The 16,717-nt window shown below is 40.5% G+C and overlaps 1 protein-coding gene across 14 annotated transcripts in view; it reads right to left on the bottom strand.

Moving 5' to 3' along the window:
- The window catches only part of RUNX2 (RUNX family transcription factor 2), a 330,028-nt gene that overhangs the window by 218,056 nt on the left and 95,255 nt on the right, over positions 1-16,717 (bottom strand). For all 14 annotated transcript variants that reach the window (XM_045058569.1, XM_045058566.1, XM_023254034.2 and 11 more), the window contains 2 exons: positions 8,337-8,493; positions 2,362-2,466 (listed from right to left, as the gene is read on the bottom strand). In XM_045058569.1, coding sequence (XP_044914504.1) covers positions 2,362-2,466; positions 8,337-8,493 — 262 coding nt within the window. The remainder of the gene's footprint in view (positions 1-2,361; positions 2,467-8,336; positions 8,494-16,717) is intronic.

Here is a 16,717-nt window from a genome sequence, read left to right as displayed (position 1 = left end):
CTGTGTCTCCCTCTCTCTCTCTCTGCCCCTCCCCTGTTCATGCTCTGTCTCTCTCTGTCCCAAAAATAAATAAACGTTGAAAAAAAATAAAAATAAAAATAAATAAATAAATAAACATTTTTAAAAAAAGTACAATATTGAGAAGAGTGCTATACAATGCCCAAGATCGCCAAGAGCAGAGCAGAAGGAAATAATACAGCACAGAGAGTCAAGGTTATGGGATTAAGATGTTACTGATACCATACCCATGCTTGTATCCAGGCACTGAGTTCGGCAAGCCACCTTGCATGATGTCAGAGCAATGACTTCACATTGTCACATAATTTCTGGTTTGTGAAAAATGTTACTCAGGCTAAGCTAGGGCAGTGGTCTGCCGCTCAAGAACTCTACCTGCCCACCCCCCAAGCACCGTCGGCAGCCCCCAAAGCCTGAACTCAGGTCACACATATACCATCTGCCCCCCTACTCTGAACCCTCCTTGCTTTCAGAGCACTTCTCGGCCTTTACGGGGCACAAGCCTACCAACTAATCACTTCTGCCAACAACCTCCTGGGAATGAGGGAATGGTATCCTCCCTTGAAAGAGAAGGGGCTTTCCCGAAGCTACCCTGCTTCCTCACCTTTTGTCACCCCTTTTAGAACGGGACAGCACCCACCCACCCTTCCCTGCTTCCTCCCCCAACCATCAACTTTTGAACATCAGCTCTGGAGTGTATGGACTCGTACACAAACAGAGGCACGCAGACATACACACACATCATAGTGGTTTTTCCAAGAACCGAGAAAAGCCACTGAGATCAGCAGGAAACATCTTTGAGAGATAAAGATTAGCAGTGCTGACTGTCAAAAGACTACTGTCCTGCTTTATGCATGACTGCAGTGGGTGTCCCTGCCTTTTGAGGAACTCAAGGGCTAATTAGATAACCTGTGTCTCCCATCACAAGGTGTCTTCCCCAATTTATGGCAGTCCGGAAAAGTCAGCCAAAGCACCAAACCAGACAAGACAGCCCCTGTCTTGGACCTTAGAACCAGAGATTAGGGGCTACTGGAGACAGGTGTGTGACAGTCGCCCAACAGGCCGTTCGCAAACCAAACAGAGCCAGCAGTGACCCGACCTTGTGAACTGAGAAGAAGCAATACACATGAAAGGAGGAGAAAGGAAAAACCTCAAAGACTGGCTTTTGAGGCAGGAAACCTCCCTACTTCACACAAGCAGTCAGCCTTTGTGAGAAGAGACAGTGGCAAGAAGGACCAAAGGCACTGTCTGTTCGCACTGCTAAAAGACACGCTGCTTGGGGAGAGGAAAACTTTACCAGCCCTTTTCTCTCAGTTTTAGGAAAAAAGAAGAAATGTCACCCTTACTGTCTAGACAGATGTATCATTATACAACAAATATTCTGCCAGCTGTACCTCCATCACAAACCAAATTAAACTCTCTAAACACAATAGCTAGGACTCCAATGTGCTCACTCATCAAGGGCAGAGTTCAATATGTTTCCATTGGCACAGAATTTTTCATGTTATATAGATCAAATAATCTTTAATCTCTAAATATGTCTAAGTGGTGCTGTACCAAGTTTGATCAAATCAGGTTTTTGGCGGGGGGGGGGGGGGGGGGCGGGGGGCGGAGAAAGCCTGTCTCAATTTAGATTTAGAAGGAAAATGCATATTGATTGGCCCAAACGGATGATGGGCACTACCTTAAACAGACACTGGATGAACCTTCTGGATGTCCAGACAGACAAATACACAAAGGCGGATTTAAACCTGGTTTGACTCTATCTGTTAAAAGAAACTATCTATAACAATTACCAGAACATGACCAAACAACAGTGTTGTAACAATCAAGCAAGTTATCATTTGCAAATAAATTCTTTGTAATTAAGCAGTGTGCTCTTTATAAAGGGAATTGAGTGGGCGAGCTAAAAAGTTAAGACACATTCTTAGACCATGGGAAACACACGCAAATGCTTTTTGACTAAGCTCAAGATTTTGCAGACTGTTGTTTTCTTCCTCAGCTCTCATGGGTCTGTTTTGCCCTGTCTATTGTGTGCAGTGGGGGAGCAGAATGCCTTAGCAAGGAGTTACAGTGACTGAATAATTGTCCACTCGTGTCCCCAAGCGGTGTAGGCCTTAGCGATTTTGTGGCAAAATCAAAAGTGTGATTTGATTTTCTACCAACTGTGAAGTTCGGCTAACTGTCCCTCGTGAAAATACACACAGGTAAACACAGGTAGCAAACTCTGCAAAGAAACCATTTACGTAAAAGTAGCACTAACTTCCTTGGGATTAGTTCCTCCGGGGGGGGGGGGGGGTCTCCACACACCCTGTTACCATCTCCAATAGGAAGGCAAGTACTTACTTCTGGGTTCCCGGGGTCCGTCCACTGTAACTTTAATAGCTCTGTGATAGGTGGCTACTTGGGGAGGGTTTGTGAAGACAGTTATGGTCAAGGTGAAACTCTTGCCTGCAGATGTAAAGGGGAAAATCCATAGTGAATATAAAAAGACAGTACCGATGATAACAGAGCAGCATAGACGTCCAGAAATTGCGCGTCGGCATCTCTGAGGAGCTCGTGAAACCAACACAGGGGTCAGGACTCCTTGTTCTAAATTAGAAAGCCTGGGACGGCCACTTTACACAGTGATCACACACATGGCGTGTGTGGGTCATCGCCTCCATCGCCGCGCTATACAGGAGGACTCCGGTTCCCAGAAAAGCTGCTCAGTGGCCACAGTTGTAATGAAAACAGAAACTCTGGTCCACTTGAGGAAGGTTCTCCTCCTTTCAGTTTTCTCCAACATCAGGAACACATCCAAACACAGACAATTTTAGACGTCTTTATTTAGGATTAGGTCATGACCCCATGAGAGAACAATAGTAAATCACTGTTGATTATGTTATTTACTTCACATGGCTTTAGCATTTCATTTGCTTAACTGCACTACAATAAGAAGATGAAAGAGGACGGTTCTTATGGGAATCATTTTAACAGGAGCCAGTGTCTCCTGTCCTGGCCTTAATGTGCCTGTGGTAGGATGATTTCATCATTACTGGAACAAAGTTTTTCTCCTCCCTGCCCACCCCCTTTCCCTAAACACCCATCCTTGCTGTTAAGCCTTGAAATAACTCCCTGACAGTGACTTATGTTTTGCTAAATGTATATGACATCTCCCAATATAAATACGAATTTTTGCTTTTAGCAGAGGGTGTGCTTCATTGAAATATTACATCTGATGTTTCAAATTAATGAGCTGAAGGTGATGAATGGGGGGTGGGGGGTTGGGAAAGACAGAAAAGTTTGGTAGCAGAATCGGATGTTTGCTTTCTCCAGAAGAAGATACCAGACTCTGCTACACAGACTCACTGACAGTTGTAATCAGTTAGATTTGCAACGGTTAGTCATGTCAGATAGTCAAAACTGCAAACTGTTACAAGACAGGAAAAGGTGGGCGTGAAACAGTGACTCAATAAAACCTTCAGCGATCTCAGGCCAGAGTATTCGTTTGGCCTGCTCCTGTAACAGACCTTGAAACAGCTCATTTTGTTTTGTTTTTTGGTCAGGGACTGTTTTTCCCTCTACTGAAAGCTTGAGGGTATTAAATCAAAACACAAATCTTAAACAATATGTAGCAATGCAGAGTTTAATGCAATCTTTTCAAAGCTTAATATGGAACAGGTTATATACAAGGCTTAATGTAGAACAGGTCTTTGGCTGTCAAATCTAGTGAATGGGTTTTCTTTTCAACCCAGACCATGTAAGTTCCTAAAATATGTTTAAGACACACATCGTTTGTTACTCCATATATATAGTTTTAAGTCTCTTTGGCTATGCTTTTCCATGGCCAATATAAAAAAAGGGGGGGGGAGGAAAAACAGAAGTGGGGGAGGAGGGAGGACAGCAAAAGATGAATATTGATTAGAAAACTATTAAATGCCAGCCTTTTTATCTCATTTAATTATCTATAAGATAATTATAATAATTACATTATCTCATTTTAATCGTATCCAGTTAGGTTCATCACCCCCATTTCACAAATGAGGAAACCAAAGCCCAGGGAGGCTTAGTAATTCAACCACACAACTAAGAAGAAGAAAAAAATCAGGGTCTGAACCCAGGTCTTCCAGAGTTTAAAATCAGTGTTCTTCTTTGTCAGAGAACATCCTAAACAATTAATTCGATAATTTATTTCTACACACGTCCCAATAAGCTCTATAAGACCAAGAAACAGTAAATATAAATCCACTAATGTAGTATCTCAGCCAGGATGATGAAAGCATTAATTCTGTAAGTATCACTGATCTATCATATTTCATCCATTATAGATCGAATGTTACATGGGTTTAAGAAATGCAGTTGTCTGGGTAGGGACCAGAGGATTTATTATAAACATCCAGGCTAGCTGGAAGAAAAAGGCAGCTGGGAGTCTAAGCTAATTACAAAAAACTCAGAATCTATAGAATTGGAGATTAGAATGTTGACTAGGAAGCCACTGGGTCCAGATCAAGACCTCAAAACAATGTAGAGATCTGGAGGAGTGAATGGGCTGTTTCCCTAGATTGAAAGTCAATTTATATTAAACCCTAGAAGATGACATTCTGGGTCGGATTAATGGTCCATGAGCCAGGACTGCAATCCTCCAAGGACAGTGCTTGGAAGGCACTTGCCATCCATGTCGTGAATCTTAATAAATCAAGGATGTATAGGTCTCGATTGTCCTTAATGAGGGTAAGTAACTTGCTAGCAATACAGTCCGTGAATTTGTCAAAAACTGGCTCTGGGAATACTTCTATTTGAGGCTTTCACATCTTACTTAGACTATTAAAAGTCATCGGTGCTCCTCCCAAATTCAAACACCTTGCGTAAGCACTAAAGCCAATTATAAAATTCGTTCTGTGAGTATGAAGCATCTAAATGTTCAACGCATTACCAATAAACATTTCTTTTTCAAAACAGGTGGGTTTGGGGGCAGGGGGAGAAACAAGCATTTAAGTACGACCACAATCTGCTAAATCCAATCCTGAGGAACAAGATGTACTTTAACAACGGAAATGAAAATCAAGGAGGTCCCTTCTACCTCTTATTGCCCATTCAGAAGGAACATGAACATCATGTTCAAGAAACTTCCAGAAACTACCACCCAACGAAGCAACTGGTTTTTCACCTTAAAATAACCAATTTCCTAAATCAAATGTTTACAGGAGTATTCACCATTTACTTACATTTTCAGAAAAATTTTGAAAAAAGGTTTTACCAAATTCCACTGCTTGTCACTTTCCATAAGTGATAAAAAAAAAATTCAGGCTTCTGTTTAAAAAATGCAGGCTCCTATTTAGGGAGCTAGCTCATGACACAACTGAACTACCACCCTTGGCTTCATCTAGGAACTGCTTCCAAATTATTATGTCCTTAAGACATATTATTTTTTGAGATAAACATCGGACCTGTCATTGAAAGACAGTTCTAACCTAGCCTGAGAGGCTATGAGGAACAGTCAATAGGGGAAGACTTCAAGCAAGGATTCCATCTTAGATTGATAGAGAGCCCTGCGCTGCACAGTGCAGGTACTTTCAAATGCTTGTAAACTGAAAGCACCATGTTTGATAGGAAAGTGAAGAAGCACCCCAAGAAAACTTAGGGACTAAATATTTCTGTTTCAATAGCGAACACAGACTTCTGTTGAAAATATAAAGGAGAAAAAAGGAAAAGACAACTAAAAACCTTAAGCCACTCCTAACTTAATACAAGTGTCACTGATGCTCTACTGTTAATTCAAAGTACTTTCAGAAGTCAGCTGAGAACCCATAATGTCAAAGTCAGTAGTGAAGTGCCTCCCTTATAAATCTAAAAACTGTGTTTCAATTTCTGAGAATTTATATCTCTACCACTGAAAAGAAAAGAAAAAGTGTTAACATTCAAGAAACTTGCTGGTTGTTGTTTTTTAAGGCTACTCAAGAGAGAAATTTTAAATGGCTGGGGGGAAAAAAAATACAATGGTATTTTCATCTTCATCGTGATGATGATCCAGACTTCCTAACTGAGGAGGAATGCAGAAGTGTGAAAATCAAAGAGGAAGCCGGAAAGAGTTTTTTTAGAAAGCAGGTCAGGTACACAGGCAGGTTAAAGGGTTTCCTGCCACTGAAACACTGACCCTTTTTTTTTTTTTCAAAGAATGGTATCCCTTATCAATGCTATCTTTTTTTCCTCTTCATTTTAGTTTGATATTACTGTTTCCTTTCACATAACGTTCATGCCATGATATAAAAATCTATTATTAATGATAAATCAATTTTTCTTTCTCTCTCCACCCGCTCCCCCCCCCAACCCCCAATCTAAGTCTCGAAGACAAGTCTGGACCAATTTCTCCATCCTGCCTCTGGCAACAGACTGTAGCATTTCAGATCCTCCACCAAGTCCCGGCTGCTTCAAAGGAAAAATCCTACTTTCTTCAGTTAAGATCATAAGAAATATAGGGGGAGGGGGTCAGCTCTGTTTGGACATAATTACACTTCATCAAAAGAAGCTTTCTTCATCTTCCATGCGTGAAAAGTCTGCAAGCAGTTAAGTCTGTCTTTTTTTTTTTTTAAATATAAAAATTGCTATTTGGGAAACCAGCCAAAACTCAGAAAGCCAATATAGTAAAACAGTGCACACCCTTTGTTTCTCTTTGAAGTTTCTTAAATAAATATGTTGAGGGTTTACAAAGTACACTATCACTTTGCCATAGTTTCTACTCAAATTGATCAGAGAAAAGTCATGCAGCATCTATGTAATACAAAGGTAAGGTAAATGGAAACACTAGCTTGAATCTGTAAGGTATAGTGTCCAGTCTTTTACATACAGAAATTCATTACTCTAATTAAAACAAAATAAGGTTACATGGTTACATAAGAAGAAAGATGCAATTCAGACCATGCAGGTAAATCATCATGTTCAAATTGTTCTTGATTCCTACTAGAAAAAAAAGGGAAACTTTTATTGTACTGTGGACCTGTACCAGTTAACAGAAAAAAAAAAAAAAAAGAAAAAAGAATATACACTTGACACCCAATCAGTCAACAGTGAGATAGGATGTGTCTTTTTTTCTTTTAATGAAAGTAAACTAAACCTGATGCAGAGATAACCCCTTTAGTTTTGAGTCGACCAGAGGTTCTGAGCCTCATTTTATTTCAAACAACCTTTCAGTGACAGTATCTCATTAGCATGCATCATTTTTTTTTTAAGTTAAAAAGTACAGCTTCTTGGCCCTGTTCCTAGAAAGTAAACTAAAACTACTCATCGGAAACAGCCTTGCTTGAATTTCCCTTATCAAGTTTTTACAATGGTAATAATACGACATCTGATCCAAACTAAAGAGCAATTATCGGACATGGCTTAAAAATTGATGCTTCTTATTTCCTAATTCAAACCTGGGTAGAAGTCCTTCCATAGGTCGTTATAATTTATTTCACCTCAGTCCTAAAGTGGTCTATTTTCTCTCTTCGTATCGAAACACTTAAAATGGAAATATTAGATTCAGTAAATACATAAATGAACAGAATACTTCTCATGAAGGACTATTAAAATTCTCTCCACGGGAAAAATAAAAGGCAAAATGTTGGTCTCCTTAGAGACTATTTTCTAAAACATTAATCCCCCTATGAAACAGCTATGAGAATCCTAAAAGAAATTGTTTTCTATTTTACGATCTTTTTAAGGACTCCCAATATTTGAATATGGATGCGGCTGGGGGAGACCCTCAAATAATGTGGGAATTATTTAGTCTTAATCACTCGTGTGTCTGGGCAACTCTATACGGTCATTCTAGCATGCGTAACACATGATTCTGTACAGGCTTCTGTAAAAAACTATGATTTTTTTTAAATAGAATCTTATTACAAGAGTAAGTTAAATCACAGGGAGGTAACGTGATAGATAAGTGAAGAACATTAGGCCGGCTGTCCTTGCTACGACTTACAACAAAATTGATACTATCAGGAAATTGATCCATCGCATTCTTTTTTCTTTCTTCTCTGCCACTCAATTTATTCAGCCATTTGGCATCTCATAATTCAGAACTTAAACCTCCAACTGTTCTCTCCACCTAATGTGCTCACGCCCAGTGGAATTAGGGACGAGTTCTTCTGAAAACACTGTTTGAATTTTCAATATCATAAAACAAATGAAAAAGGCCTGAGTACTCAAAAACACACTCAACTTCATCTGGACATACTTAAAACCTTCAGTAATTCTATTCGGCAGAAGAAGGTGCTGATTTGTATACACACTAGCCTACATTTCCTCAGAAGATCCTAATGTGTTTATTCCACTATCAATATTAAAAATCAGAGACCTACCTCTTCCACTCCGGCCCACAAATCTCAGATCGTTGAACCTCGCTACTTGGTTTTTCATAACAGCAGAGGCATTTCGGAGCTCGGCAGAATAATTTTCGTCGTTGCCCGCCATGACGGTAACCACAGTTCCATCTGGTACCTCTCCCAGGGCCACCACCTACATAAAACAGGAAACACAGCGGCAATAATGGCACATCAGAAAAGCTTCAAAACTGAGACTATATTCCCAGTGTAAATGATGTTGAGACTATATTCCCACTGTAAATGATGTGTCTTATCAGGATTTAGTGCTCCAGTCCAGTAATGGCAGACAGGAATGAAGCATCTGCATACGGGTCAGGATGCCACTTCAAACAGACCAACGTTTCAGGGTCCACCCATTTCAAAGGCAGCAAAAGTTTCCTTCATTTGTTGCTGGATTCTTCACAGAATACATGTACATTTTTATTAAATCCCCATGTTAGGTTGTCCATAGGAATTATGCCACAGAAGGAAGGCTGATGCCCCATCTGCAGATTGCATCGTACATATTAAGGCACCGCCTGTCTGCAGCCTGGAGCGCCCCGAGGTGTGGTCTCATCCAGATCACAGGCTAAAAAAAGAAAGTCTGGTCAGCTCTATGGGAGAAGACATTCGGATGAAATCTCAGAGTTCCCGGCTATATGGAAGCCTAAATATGGTGGGGTATCCAGCACTACGTTTCATCTCCTTACTTTGGGCTACATATTCAGCTGTTAATCACACTGCAAATAATTACTGAATGCCCACTCCGGGGTCAGATACAGACAAAGCCATCAAGAAACTTAAAGTCTAGGTGCAGAATAAAAGGTACGTAACGAGGATGAAAACGGTCACTGACAAATGAGTGGTACAGATCCAAAATACACCCTTGGCCAAAGTTGATTCTGTCTTGTCCCATCTGCCATTTTGGAATGACACAGATGCCTCCTTCACCTTCAACAGCTAACCTGCAACAGATGAACTCAGTCAAGGAAGGATCCAGACAATCGGTCTTTGAGGTCAATAAACATTTGCACCGCTCCAGGGCTAGGGATCACACTGGCAACCAAGGTCAGCTGACTCGCAAACGGGCGCCCCTGTTTAACAAGAAGCCTGGTAAGGGAATGCCGCTGGGGGAGACAGGGCTGCACAGGCTGCACTGTCACATAGACACACTATTCTTGATCCATTACCCACCCCCTGCCCCTCGATAATATCCTTTCTCTCCACTAACTTCCAGGATCCTACATTCAGATTATTTCCGCCTCTTCCTCATTCAGCTTCCAGATGCCCTTGTGGTTACTAGGCAATGGCTCCAGCTAAGGTAGCCCACCAGTCTCTGATAATAACACCCATGTGCACCCGCCTGTCTGGCAAATATCCCACTGACCCTTCTGCGCCTCGTGCTGGCCCTCTCCTTTGTCGAGATTTCCACAAGGCAAACCTAAGCATTTAATTCCATGCTCCCAATGCAATTTGTAAATACTCTCATTAAAGCAACTTTTTTACAGTGTGATAAAACAGACACCGTAACTACGCTTTAGGGCTGAGTTCTCCCCACCCATGACCCCCATCCCAGTCCTCCTCTCCTACACAGCCTCTATTCTGGCCAGGCAAACAACCAACCACGCAAAAAAGTTGTCAATATATATATATATATATATATATTTTTTTTTTTTGCCCTTGCTTTTCTCTTAGGCTGTTTCTCAATTCCATTCCCTCTTTAACACTTCACTATTCAGCTTAAAATCCTATAGCCTTCCCTCTAGAGCCCACTTCCACAGCACCCCGCTGCGCTCAAATGATCCTCATTTCCATGTACATATATTAGTGATCTACCTAATCCTTGTGATATGCTAGACCAAAGCGGTGAGACTCACTCCTAGGAAACCAGATTATACACTGGAAACTACATGAGGGAAGGGCCTTCCTTCATCAGTCTTGCTCACCACCAAATGCCCAGTGCCCAAACATTACCTGGCACATAGTAAGTGTTTGGTAAATTCTTTTGAAAGAAACTGATGAAAGGGTTCCATGAAGGGCACCACCTCCCACAGCAAATAGTCTGTGAGGCTCCCAGCTAACACTCTAAGAGAGAGAACCAGTTAAAGGCTGAGTCAGCATCTCCCGGTAACAGCAACATGCTCTTGCAATCAAACTAGTTTTCTGACAACTTTTTCTGTCCTAGAGAAGAAGGAATTGCTGACTATCCTCCTGGTTACTCTGTTCAGTCTGAGAAATCTCCCAGGTCAGGGGCCAGTCCCTCGAGGACATGATTTCCTCCTTGCACCCTTGATCTAATGTCTCAAGGGGCTACAGAATAGAGGTAATGCTGTACTCCTACTGGACACAATATGCTTTTCAATTTTTTTGAATTCACAAGGCCAAAAATGTGAACATTTGAAGACACTGAAACAACTGATCATGTTTGGCCAGTATTCATCTGAAAGTTTGACATTTTTTACACTCAGCGTATCGCGTTTTAGCACCTGCTGTGTGGCTCTTGATGTCAAAGTAAATATGGAACCAGTAAGCATACTAACGAAGGCGAAAGGTTTGTACTGCTCGGAAAAAAATGAATGCACCTAAAATCAAGAGGCCGCTCTTTTTTCTCACCTCTCTTATACATCTGCTATGATGTCACACAAATAATTTCATCTCCAGGAACCACAGTTTTCCAATATAAATTAGAAATAATATTTTCAAGTCTACATAATATAGAATATACTATATAAGTAGAGTGTAATTGTAATGATGTTCTTTTTGTAAAATGAGGAGGCTAACTTCAGTTCCAAGTCTGCTGTGTGCTAAACATGGGCTTTCACTTATAAGCATCCCGAAAGCATTCAATTGGACATGTAATTCTCTACTTCATGTCCTGAAACGTTTGTTTTGTGTGTTGTGTTTGGTTTTTTGGGTTTTTTTTTGTTTTTGGTGTTGTTGAGAGATAGAAGATGGCTGCTGATGGGTTTCACTTCTGTCTGGCTAAATTTAAAAAAAAAGAAAGAAAGAAATCTGCCCCAATATAAAGATTTTCAAGAGTTCTGGGACATTATTATTTTACTGCATATTTTTAACATAATGGACTTTTTTTTACTTAGAAGAAAAGGAAAATTGATTCAATATGGAAAAATATGAAAGAAAAGATCCCTAAGAGTGAAATACACAAATCCACTTTTCTTTGCTTAAGCAAAATAATGACCACGTTCAATATTGGTATGTTTTACGTATTCCACTTAATAACAAAACAAAAAGGTAATCACAGATTGTGTGAGTCTTCTATGAGGCTTAGAACTTGGCCTAAAAATGAAATGCTCACAACAATGTGGTGACAACTTTTCCTGTTATGGTTGAACTCTGTTTTAATGGCTAAATATATTGGGGGTTTTTCTACGATTCACTCTACCAAATCTGATGCCTAATGTTTTTCTGAGGAAAGAAAAGAGGGAGGGAGTACTGTGTTTGACTTTATATCAATCAGAAGTATAATTATATGTCAGAGGGTTTTAAAAGAAAAAGTAGATCTCTGAAGCTAACAAGTTTCCCTTAGAGATTCTCAACTGTGTTTATCTAAAAGAAAACCAAAAGAATCAAGAAATTTTTACACATTTCATCTGTACCAAACCCAAGCAATGGAAAACATTTTAAGGGGTAGAGAGCAGTCAAAAATCGCTCTTTAACGGGTTAGGAGTAAGCACACATTAAAATTTGTTTCCATACTACCCAACACAAAAGATCCGTTCTGCAAAGAACAGTTTGTGATGAAATCTTGACAATTACATTTCTAGGTGTTTTTAAAATATAAAGTCTACCAATTCAAGAAACTTCAGGGAGAAGAGGGAAGTAATTTTGTGTCCTGACATTTTAGAACAGAGAAAAAAGTTCCTTTATTTAGCACACCTCACTATAACTAGCATTTAAACCATATGATACGAAGCTGGTACAAAATAAAGTAAAAGGATACTTAACTCTAGAAGCTACTGAAATTTTATATGAGACTCCTTATGACTAAATCTGTGAATTACCCTAAAAAAGCAGCAATAGAGAATTACCTCAGGCTCTTAAAATTGTTTTTGTGGTATTTTTGCATGGAAATTAAAATTGCCTATGACATTTCCATGGACAGAAGTCTAGTTTTAACCAATCAATTGCTCTTAACAGACCAATATCATTTGGCACATTGTACCTGCAGCAAAATTGAAATATAATTATTTTTCAAGATAAAGTCTGATCAAATCTTTCTTTGGAATCAAAAGCTGTAAGGGAGCAATTGCAAAATGGAAAACTTTAATTCTTATGGCAATTATTTAAAGATAACTTTAAACTAGTAAAACGTTTCACAAATGTTATAGTGAATATTTAGAATTTAACCTAGAATTCAGGAAAACCTGACTGAATTGTAGAGAAAAAATAAATGCAATATAAAATACCATTTCATAATTTAAAAAATATATGTCAAAGAAAAATTTGATGGAAATTATATCAGTACAAGCTAGGAATTTATGGGCCATGTTTCAAACTGGTTTAGATCATCTAACAATGAATGTTCTGGCATTTTGAAAGGAGACAAACAGCAATGCTAAAGGGGAGAAAATAATGAAAGATATCTTAACCATGCCTGTTTCCAAATAGAAGTTTCCTTAAAATTTTTTAAAAATGTATTTTCCTCCTAAAATTATTTGTTTCAATTACCTTTCATATATTCAGTCCTAAAATTTTAAACTTTAATTCATATTGCATCTAAAGGCAGAACACAAGAAATGCATCTGTCCTCACACAACTTGAAATCTATCATAATTTACATAATTCTACTTAATAATGCATAGTTGACTTAACCACGTTTTAAAAGATTTAATAATCTGTTCTCCTTTGTTTAGGTATAATCACATTCATAAAGACACAAACAGAAAGCCTAATCATTATATACCTTAGGAAAATACAACTCCCTGATGTCAACTATTTATTAGCTGCATACTTGTTTTTGAAGAGAAAAATGGCCAACGAGGTTGAAAAAAATTATTTTCAAATAGAAATTGCTCCATCATTTTGAAACTCTACTTATGACAAATACTGAAAGGTTATCATTAAACATATAGAATTAACTGTGAGCAATAGATCATATAACTAAAAATGTGTTTTCTTTAACGTTGCCAGAAAAACATATGATACTGGTAAGTATACAGCCCAGTGTTCCCTAACTTAAAACAGCACAATAGCCTTGCACCATTTTTAGTTTTAAAATATACATCTGGACTTAAAATTTCTGCATAGTGTTTCAGCTTGAAGCTATTTAAAGCAACTGAGTTATAAACCCTGAACACCAGGCTTCATGGTGGAAATGCTGACAGACCTCTGACTGTAAGGGTGCTACTGGATATAAGGCTGACATGTTCTCTCCACTATTTCTACCAGACCATTAGGTAATGAACTGAATTTGCAAGCTTTTTTTTTCTTTTTTTCTTTTTTTGGTCGCTAGAATTATCTAGGACAGAAAGGGCATGGGATCCTCTAATAGTATCCCTTAACTATTTTAAGCGTTCAGTGAGATACACCTGAAAGAAATGTTAAAAATATTTATTTCCATTTCCTTGACACCTGGAAGGACTGAACATTACAAAACTGCAGAACTTTGTTAAAAATATAATACGAATAAACAACTTTGCATATTTTAAAACATACTAGGTGTCTTTGCAGTTTTACATGCTGCATATAAACAAATCATTATGTATTCTTGCATAATCCCAAAACGAGATCAGATGAACGACACTAATATGTTACTTATGTCTTAATATAATACACTGTCAATATCATTTTGAAGCATCATTTTAAATTAACACATCAAAATACCATGTACTGAACTCATTTCTGATTCTCTATAGTGCTGAGTTCAGTGTCACAGATATAAAATATGGGCTCAATATATATACTAATTGGAATACCAGATTTCTCAACAATTAAGTTCTGTATGTGTTTTTTAGGTATATTTACCTACCTACTATCTACCCAACAACACAATAACTTTGTACACAGCGCTAAATATGATAGCCAAATTGCAGTCACCACTTTAAAACTGAGACTTCTTCATATTATTTCTTCATTGCAGATGTATTTGATTACGTTACAAGGGTGTGGAAAGTCTACTGATCTCAGGCTTTTATCTCAAAAGAAAGGTAAAGGGAGATCGTTTTTACTAACATTCGGATGAAAACAATAAAAAATGTCAAAATCTGGATGTTCCAAATCTCTACACATCTTTCTCAGCAGAGACAAAACTTGTATACTGAGTGGATCTCAGACATCACCCTCTGTCTAAATTTTGTTAAATACAGGTATGGAGGTTGGAGAACACAGCGAATTATGTCTTAAGTTAACTCAATTTATTTTTCAATCAATACGAATTAAAATACTCAATATGGTCATGTATAATCTATGGTTTTGCTTACAGGTCAGAAGTAAAACTGCTCTGTAATTAACAACAGGATGATTAGTAGCAAAGAAAACAATTTATTTTCAAAATCATTTTTAAAGGGTGGTAATGAGAAAACCTAAAAATAACCAAAATATCTGAGAATAGCTCAAATGACATTGCATTCTGTCAAGTTCCATGCAAATTCATTGCGTTCTACCAAGAAGATCATTTCTATCCAAAATACCAAGGCTCAAAATCAACAACTCAGGACCATAAATGTAGGAAAATAGTTCAAGACAGTTATACATTGAACATGTTTAGCAGAAAAAACGGAATGCAGAATACCGTAACACCTAAACGATATTTTTTAAAATGTAAGTACCTACCCATCTATTTTCATATATCTTGATTTTGAATGCCTGACATGGCATTTAGGGACAAAATATCTACTTATTTGTACTTGCTGTTTTCATCCAGGTTTTTTGTTTGTGTTTTTAGGGGGTTGGCGGGGGGGGGGGGGGGGGGGGGAGGTGGAAACAAATTTCCACTCTTCGCTTAAGGCGAATTAGAACATTCTGGGCCTGTGGACGATGAATGTTGTAAAAGACATCTCTTGTTATGGAAATTCGAATTTCCACAATTCACATACATTCTGAGCTTTTCATATTTCAAGAAGGAAAACATTAACCTACAAAATGGGTGGTTTATAAAGGGAGAAATGGAACGGTAAACACACACACACAATTTCTTGAACCAACTGCAAAATGAAACTTGCCCCAGAATGCAACATCCCCTTTCCTTAACAATTCATTCTGATTTCTGTTCTGATGTAAGACCCATCTAGATAACCAGCTCTAATTGACCTGGACTCCTCTTCCTTTCCACCCCACCCACACACGGAATCTGTTTTGGTGCGTGGGGCGGCGGCGGGAGGGGGGTGATCCACAACTGGGAACTGCCAGTGGCCTGTGGGAGTTTGGCCCCAGGGTGCACAGTGGCGGGGCTGGCACGATTCCTCACTACCCCCGGCCCCCCAGGCCTTGCTTACCCTGATCTCCACAGATCCCAAAACCCAGGGACCCAGGCCCACCTTCCCAAGTTCAGAGGCTAGACAGGGCCGGAAGCGTCTTCCTGGGAGTGCTCTCCTCCCTGTCTGGCTCACCGCCCCCTCCATCTCGGGCGTCCAGTCCCGCGAGTGTGGACTGCCCGGTTTCACCGTTTCCCCATCAACCCGGTGCGTGCTGGGCCCTGGGGGCTCCGCGTCTCCCCCTGGCGAAGGCCGTCCCGGGAAACCTAGACCGCCTCATGGAGAACCATCCGACTGCTGCGAGAGGCTTCGGACCCTGCACCCTCAACCTGCCTAGCCGCTGCCTGCCGCTCCGGCTGCAGACACCCGCCCTCCAACTAACGGGTCGGCGGGGCGGGCGGAGGAGGCCGCGGGCGCCCCGGGAGCGCTCTCAGGCCTCGGGGGTCGCTCCTCCGCGCCCTGGCCACCCGCCGGAGCCTCCCACGACCTTTCAGAAACAGAAGGGCCCTTTGAGATTTAGGTCCTTTAAAAGTACCAGTAAGAGAAATCCGCAAACTTTCACCTCCGTTTTCCAAGCGAGCGAGCCAAAGGCATTTCACAGGTTTCCCTCATCCCTCCCAGGTGGGGCGAGGCGGGGAGCTGGGTCCAGACTCCCAGAGGCGGCCCGAGCCCCCGCCCCCTCCATTGGCCTCCTCCCCGCACTCGAGGGTCCAGCGCGCGGGACTCCGGGGCGCTCCCGCCTCGGGGCGCGCGGCGACCCTGGCGGCCCCGCCTTCCTCCCGGTAACGGGAACTGGCGCGGGTCTGCGAGCCGAGCAAACGCCCCCGTCCTGCCTCCCCCTCACTCGCTCCCAGAGTCCCTAGGTTCGCCAGGGACCCTCTTGGACACCGGTCATGCGGCCCACGCGCTGCAGCCGGCACCCGGCGCCCCGCCCCGGACGCGAAC

Source organism: Felis catus, chromosome B2, assembly GCF_018350175.1.
Source record: "Felis catus isolate Fca126 chromosome B2, F.catus_Fca126_mat1.0, whole genome shotgun sequence".
Classification (NCBI taxonomy): domain Eukaryota; kingdom Metazoa; phylum Chordata; class Mammalia; order Carnivora; family Felidae; genus Felis; species Felis catus.
The sequence above is the reverse complement of the archived record's forward strand: the minus strand, read 5'-3'. Positions and strand labels throughout refer to the sequence as shown.